The following is an 8,164-nucleotide window of genomic DNA, read 5'->3' on the forward strand; positions in this document are numbered from 1 at the left end:
GTTATTGTGAAATAATCTCATCTGTGTTCTTTATCCCTCATGTTCTCACTCACCTTCCGTAAATCCCCAGTGTATGCGCTCGCCAGGATCGTCGGTATAATAATGATGAATGCATTATAAAACAAAACTCCATATTTACCAAGACCCTGGAAACACAGACGGCAACAGAAGTGTTTGCGTTCAGGGTTTGGCTGTAGATTTGTGAAGGTGTGGTTTGACTTTCAAGTGTATTATTAACCGAAACGTACAAATTAATTAGTTATTTGATAAGATTGAGTCACACTGATCTGACAAGAACATGCATGCATGAGATATGCAAAGGTTATCGTCACATTTATGGCGTTTTGACAGAAATATCCATAACTAATGCTGTCATAAATTACCTCCATTCCCAGTTTTTTCTTCGTGTAAACTCCGCTGGCGGCCGTGAAGACGTCGTTCATCAGAACAAAAGTGTAACCCTCTGCATTGAAGGACAGGTCCGAGCTGAAAACATGCCGTGTGTTTATTCATATGCATATTGACACGTATGATTTATGAGCATTTGTGTACTGTACCTCGCTGCAACCAGAGCGCCCAGAACTATAGCCAGAACACTGAAGATCAGCGATGGGCGGAAGCTCTTTCTGCACGTACAAACAGCTTTTATTACGCTAACCTAACCCATAACAAAATAATTATAATCAATATAACTATGATCATTTGAATCATTAATATAAATATAGCTGCAAAGCACAAAGAAGACACAACAAGTCTGGGAGCATCAGACCAACTGCAACAATTAAAGGCATATTAGGATGATTTTAGGCGAAATGCCTGAAAAATCATTAATACAGTCACTAGTAAAGATTTAATGGGTTATCATTTTTTACCAATAGGTGGCGCTGTGACCAAATTGTTATGGTGTTGGTCAGATCGAGGTGACACATACGAAGTTTGGTGTTAATATGCCAAAGCATCGCAGAGATACAGCCTCTGAGTCACTTTGGCGCATTTGGCAAATTTGTTGTTGCGCTTAACGAAACGGTTTCGTCTGTCGACACGAAATCAATCGCATTTTGTCAGCACAGTCTGAAGATGATCTGACTTGAATTTGGTGAAAATCGGAGCAACGCCCTAGGAGTTCGAAAAAAATGTTTTTTAAACTAAATCAAAATGGCGGACAGGAAGCTTGGCCAACTTTGGCAACATTGGTATCCATGTTCTCGGCGTGACCCAGGGAATCTATTGAGGTTAGTTTCACGACAATAGGCTAAATTAGTCAAAAGCTATTAGCATTTTTTTTTTTAATCGTTATAACGATGATTTTCGGGCAAATTGTTCAGAAGTTATAAGCAAAAATAGCCTTTTTTTGTATCTCCGGGCCAGCTATTAGCATTTTTTTTTTATTTCATTATAATTTTTTATATTTTTATGATAGGACAGTAGGTAGACAGAAGTGAAGTGGGAGGGAGAGAGAGAGGGGGACGGGATCGGGAAAGGTCGCCCGAAGCGCAACAGCGCTATATGTTAGCGCACTACCCACGAGGCTATTGGTGCCGACTTCATTATAACTTTTAACCACAAGGTGGCGCTTTTATGATTTTTGGGCAAACTGTTCAGAAGTTATAAGCAAAAAAGGGCATTTTTTTTTATCTCCGGACCAGTAGGGGGCGATGTGCCGAAACGCAGCATGTCGCCTCAGGTCATGCTTGAGATGATCTGTACCAAGTTTGGTCAGAATACGATAAAGCGTTGCGGAGCTAAAGCCTTATGTCTATTTTCGTAGGCGCTTCGTACAATTTGTTCGTGCGTTATTCAAAAACAGTTTGACGAATTGACTTGAATTCCATATCGTATTGTCAGCATGGTCTCAAGATGATCTGGTTAAATTTTCCGTGAAAATCGGTGCAACGGTCTAGGAGGAGTTCGGAAAAGTAGGTTTTTAAACTAAATCAAAATGGCGGACAGGAAGCTTGGCCATCTTTGGCAACATTGGTATCCATGTTCTCGGCGTGACCCAGGGAATCTAATAAGGCCAGTTTCACGACAATAGGCTAATTTAGTCAAAAGCCATTAGCATTTTTAAAAAATGTCATTATAACTTTATGATTTTTGGGCAAGCTGTTCAGAAGTTATAAACAAAAAAGGGCATTTTTTTGTATCTCCGGGCCAGTAGGGGGCGCTGTGCCGAAACGCAGCATGTCGCCTCAGGTCATGCTTGAGATGATCTGTACCGAGTTTGGTCAAAATACGATAAAGCGTTGGGGAGATAAAGCCTTATGTCTATTTCCGCAAGCGATACGTAAAATTTGTTTGCGCGTTATTCAAAAACAGTTTGACGAATCGACTTGAATTACATAACGTTTTGTCAGCATGGTCTGAAGATGATCTGGTTCAATTTTCCGTGAAAATCGGAGCAACGGTCTAGGAGGAGTTCGGAAAAGTAGTATTTTTCGACGGAAAATGTGAGAATTTTGTTTCTAGCCTTTACGGTTCAAAAGTTATTAAGCATGAGTGCAACTTTGGACAGTTGGTGGCGCTACAGGGATGGAGTTAGAGACTCCAAATTTGCTGTGGTAAACGTTGGGCCAGTCCTCTATCGGTGTGCCAAATTACATAACTTTCCCTCAAACGCTTCTATGGGCGGCCATAGACTCCAGAGCAGAAGAAGAAGAAAAAATTACAATAGGTGCCTACACGCCTTCAGTGCTTGACCCCTGATGATATTATAAATGAGAGTATATACCTCAGTATCCTTGATTCCATAATCATTGTCAGTAAAATGGTGAATTTCCTGAGCACAGTGAACATGGGTAAACTGAAAAACACAAGAACATCAGTGTCAGTGTCAGGCACAGTATAACACGGTACACTATGCAACGTTTTTTGTTCAACATTTATTGACAACAACATCATCAATCCTTCCAAAAAGAATTACACCACACACTGAACGCAATTACCACAGCTAATGAATTAAATATTAAAGCAGTCAGAATGTTCAAGGCATTCGACTATTATGAGCCGCATTTCCACCGCAGGAACTTTCCCCAGGATTATGGGTTGGTACTCGAACGCAGGGTCTAAATTAAAGGGTTAGTTCACCAAAAAGTGAAAATTCTGTCATTAATGACTGACCCTCATGTGGTTGGACACCCGTCAGACCTCCGTTCATCTTCAGACACAAATGAAGATATTTTAGTGTAAATCTGATGCTCTGAAAGGCCTCCATTGACTCAATGCACTTTACACTCTCAAGACCCTTAAAAGACACTAAAGACGTCGTTACAAAGTCCATCTCACTACAGCGGCTCTACAATAACTTTATGAATCGGCGAGAATAGTTTTTGTGCGCAAAAAAACCCCTAAATAATGACTTATATAGTGATGACGATTTCAAAACACGGCATCATGAAGCTTCGAAGCGTTATGAATCAGTGAGTCGATTCAGCGGTTCAGAGCGTTATGAATCAGTGAGTCGATTCAGCGGTTTGAAGCGTTATGAATCAGTGAGTCGATTCAGCGGTTCAGAGCGTTATGAATCAGTGAGTCGATTCAGCAGTTTGAAGCGTTATGAATCAGTGAGTCGATTCAGCGGTTCAGAGCGTTATGAATCAGTGAGTCGATTCAGCGGTTTGAAGCGTTATGAATCAGTGAGTCGATTCAGCGGTTTGAAGCGTTATGAATCAGTGAGTCGATTCAGCGATTCGAAGCGTTATAAATCAGTGAGTCGATTCAGCGGTTTGAAGCGTTATGAATCAGTGAGTCGATTCAGCGGTTTGAATCGCCAAAGTCAACTGATTTCAGCAGTTTGGCGGTTTGACACGCGATCCGAATCATGAATCGACTCACTGATTCATAATGCTTTGAAGCTTCATGAGGCCGTGTTTTGAAATCGTCATCACTATATAAATCGTTATTTAGTTTTTTTTTGCGCAAAAAAACTATTCTCGTCACTTCATAAAGTTATTGTAGAACCACTGTAGTGAGATGGACTTTGTTTCGACGTCTTTAGTGTCTTTTAAGGGTCTTGAGAGTGTAAAGTGCATTGAGCCAATGGAGGCCTTTCTGAGCCATCAGATTTCAACTAAAATATCTTCATTTGTGTTCTGAAGATGAACGGAGGTCTGACGGGTGTCCAACCACATGAGGGTAAGTTCCTGGTAAAAGTTAACTAACCCTTTAAGTTCCGGGTAAAAATGTCCCCCCTCAGAAAGTCCCTGCTCACGAGGAAGTACATTTAGAGGGAAGCTGGAAAAAGGCCCATGTTAATCAGTTGCCATTGGGCGGTGAATTTGGATGACAGATGATAAATGACCCGTTTGGACGTTTCGTGATTACCTCTGCACCGAGTTGTCCCATTCAATTACCCCAAAACAAGGGGTCTTCGGACCCCTCTAGGGGGCGATCCTGAGCTAAAGACCACCCTCCCCACGCCCCATCAGCATCCATGAACCCATTATTTGTCAAATTACCCACGAAAGTGGGAAAATGACCTGTTGACCCCTGATGACCGGTGCCGCCCACCACCCTGCCCTTGCCCCCATCCACGAACCCATTATTTGTCCAATTACCCACTATAATGGGTAAATGACCTGTTGACCCCTGATGACCACCATTTTAAAAGTCTGTTTCGGTGCGTGCAGTGAGAGTTGTTTGCTATTCGAATCAACAATGAAAAAAAAAACAAAAAAAAAAACAGATGGAGCAACGACGAGGTTCAGGCTTTATTGAGCTTATATTACGAGGACAAAATCCAGAGGGAACTGGAAAGTCGCGCGCAGTCCTACATCACCGGACTACTCTTCACGGTACTTTATAACTTTTAACCACAAGGTGACGTTTTTATGATTTTTGGGCAAACTGTTCAGAAGTTATAAGCAAAAAGGGCATTTTTTGTATCTCCGGACCAGTAGGGGGCGCTGTACCGAAACGCAGCATGTCGCCTCAGCTCATGCTTGAGATGATCTGTACCAAGTTTGGTCAGAATACGATAAAGCGTTGCGGAGATAAAGCCTTATGTCTATTTTCGTAGGCGCTTCGTACAATTTGTTTGCGTTATTCAAAAACAGTTTGACGAATCAACTTGAATTCCATATCGTATTGTCCTACATCACCGGACTACTCTTCACGGTACATTAGACCACGATGGAAACGCAGACAGCAACAGGTATGGAGGAAAAAAGTTTATCGGACAACCAAAACAATGTTCTTCCACAAAATGCATGCAATTTTGTTTTTTAACCACTAGAGGGACAAACGTTCCACCGAAATTACCCGGAACAATTTGTCCGAGAAACTTTTTCTCCCTCAGACCTGTTGCTGTCTGCGTTTCCGTCGCGGTCTGAAGTACCGTGAAAATTAGTCCGGCGAGGTCGCGTTAGACTTATTACCCGTCATTTTAATTTTCGTATTTGAATGATAATTAGCCATTTAATAGGCTCTGTTTTTGTTCACGTTTTAATTTTTATTCACAAACTTACATGACAAGCATATATTATTTATTTAACAGAGACTGTGGGTCACTCTTCAGGTTTCATCATGAATGATTGTCCAATAAATCGCAGCAAGTTTTGCACTTTGTTACTTTTGATATGAAACAGTCTCAGCGGAGCGCGCAAAACAATCTTTTTTGAGCCACAGGAACACTTTTTTATAAGAAAGCATATTTTTTATAACCCTTTGTTATACGTGTATTCTGCTCATTTAAAATTATGACAAACATCCTGAAATTACTTTAGATACTTTTACCGGTATTTTTTAAACGCCATTGTCCATCCGCAACAGACTTTTAAAAATGGTGGTTAAAATAAAATACTGCGTGGAGTCAACCAATCAGCATGTTCAGTGTTCAAGTCCCACCCCCAAAAGTTCCTTTCTGACGGTGCGTTCACAACAGACGCGACTTGCGCTAATAAATCGCGCTATTTGTGCGTAGTTGGACGCTTGAACATTTTGAGTTTACTCGCTTCATTCGCACGTGACATTCACTTCACAACAGAATTCGCATCATGGGAGGGGCTTCTGCCAGCGGCTCGTCTCGTTGTGAAATGGCTGACATGGATTGTTTTAAAATAAGTTGAATAAGCTCAATTTGCCGGCTTTAACTAGCTTGTAGTCTTAATATATGTACAGCTCAAATTGAGTAAAGAGCGTTTTTTTACAACTCACCAGACTGTCCGACCTCCTCACTCACTTTCTTCCAAGCAAGATCCTTTTATTCCTGTTTCTATAAAGTATGAAGATGTATCGTACAGCTCCGGGTATCCACATATGATTTTGTCCTCAGTGTTGTCACTACTAGAGCAAGCTCCTGATTGGTTAACGCGGAGGTAATATCCGCCAAAGTTCAGATTTTTCAACTTGTGCGTTTCACGCGAATCACGCGTTACGCGCATCAAACGCCCGAAAAGCTCAATTCGCACCGTGTCATTTGCGCAAATCGCGTCATTCGCGCTGCAGAATGACTTAACATGTAAATCACTTGCGCGTAACACTTCATTCACGTCTGTTGTGAACACACCATGTGATTTTAACCCAGAACTTTATTTAGATCATGGTCCCTGCAGTCTAAACACACTGGTAGTCAAAACTTACATAGTGTACCTTTAAGTTACTAACATTAACTATCAATGAGCAATACATTTGTTACAGTTTTTATTCATCTTTGTTAACGTTAGTTAATCGAAATACAAGTTCATGGTTAGTACATGTCAGCTCAGGTCCATTAAATAATATAATTTAGATTTTAATAATGTATTACTAAATCAATTAACATAAGGTTTATAAATGCTTTTAGAAGTATCTTTCCTTGTTAGATAATGTAGTAAACTAATGTTACTCATTGTACAGTGTTCCTTGTATGCAAAACACTTGTTTCTTATTTTCTTACCTCAGTTTCTTTGTTCCTCCCAGTCCGGTCACATGATTGCCCACATACAGCAATGGCAAAGGAAAAATCTACAAGAAAAATATATATAATCAATATGCAAAGCAGTATGTTAGTGTGATTATAAACAAAATGACACACATTACATTACCTTTCCGGGAATACTTTTGTCAAAGTCCTGAAAGTGGATCGCTTTGTTCATTTTAGCAACATACAGAATGATGATTGTTGCTGTCATCTATGAATAAACAAAATTCTTGTGTTATTATTAAATGTTGATCACTTGCCTAATCCAAAGAAACATAAATGAGGAAAATGTATGTAAAAAATCGATTTGTATGTCATAATTTTGACTTTCCACGTCGTAATTGTGACTTTTAAAATATAATATCGACTTTTTATGACATACTTTCGACTTTTAATGTCATAATTATGATTTTTTTACGTCAGAAGTTGTTTTTTTTCTGTCAAATAATCGTATGTGAAAGACATTTTTGCAACATTATTATTGAAATGAAATTACTTTTTTGAATTAAAATCTTTCTCACCTGCCCAATTCCAAGAAACATAAATGAGGGAAACCTACAATTTACAACAACACACGTCATAATTAATTAATCATAATGTTAATATGTATGCACATTATATATGTACATGCACTGCCGGTTGTTCAACTATGAAAGCCGGAAGTTGACACTCACTTGTGCTCAGTTAAAATACTTTTATTCACCACGATGATGAAAAACGAACAAAAGGCGTAAAACGCGGCGGATAAAAACCTCATGAGTTTAGTGTGTTTAACATCGTCGTCTTCGTCTAACGTCATCTTTCTTTCGGTTTCTTCAGTCTCCCTCAGTCCTCATAGTTTTCTCTTCCTTCGGTGGTCTGAAGACGGGCATGCTGTTATTAATGCCCTAAACCTGGTCGGTAAACATAAGTTATATAATCATCACTCATGACATTAGAGTTAGTTTAGGAACGATGACAGTTAATAATTGAACGACACAGAACGAGCGCGCTGAGAGTAGAATGACTGACAACTAACATGGTAGGGGGCGGGGTCTCGGAGTGGGCGTGGTTCCGTGGCGCGGAAACGGTCTGTGATTTGTGGAAGCCCGCCCTTTTCACAGATTGTGATGACGCGTTTTAACGGTCGTCAACATCATGCAAAGTTTTTTATATTTTCATTTTTAAAACATGTATGTACAATTTTATAACACTATACTTTGTATTATATTACCTTTGCATCAACAAGAAACTAGTAGGGGTGGTTTTTTCCCTCTTTTTGAAAGTTGG

The 8,164-nt window shown here is 39.9% G+C and overlaps 1 protein-coding gene across 1 annotated transcript in view; it reads right to left on the reverse strand.

The window, feature by feature from the left end:
- slc35d2 (solute carrier family 35 member D2) overlaps positions 1–7,938 on the reverse strand; it is a 12,030-nt gene extending 4,092 nt beyond the window's left edge. The window contains exons 1-8 of the mRNA XM_079827857.1: positions 7,570–7,938; positions 7,417–7,450; positions 7,020–7,106; positions 6,872–6,939; positions 2,729–2,800; positions 558–626; positions 384–486; positions 54–146 (exon numbers count right to left, since the gene is read on the reverse strand). Of these exons, the coding sequence (XP_079683983.1) occupies positions 54–146; positions 384–486; positions 558–626; positions 2,729–2,800; positions 6,872–6,939; positions 7,020–7,106; positions 7,417–7,450; positions 7,570–7,694 (651 nt within the window). The 5' untranslated portion in view covers positions 7,695–7,938. The remainder of the gene's footprint in view (positions 1–53; positions 147–383; positions 487–557; positions 627–2,728; positions 2,801–6,871; positions 6,940–7,019; positions 7,107–7,416; positions 7,451–7,569) is intronic.
- Positions 7,939–8,164: the final 226 nt, after the last annotated feature.

The sequence above is a fragment of the Gobio gobio genome (genome assembly GCF_949357685.1).
Source record: "Gobio gobio genome assembly, chromosome: 10".
Lineage (NCBI taxonomy): Eukaryota > Metazoa > Chordata > Actinopteri > Cypriniformes > Gobionidae > Gobio > Gobio gobio.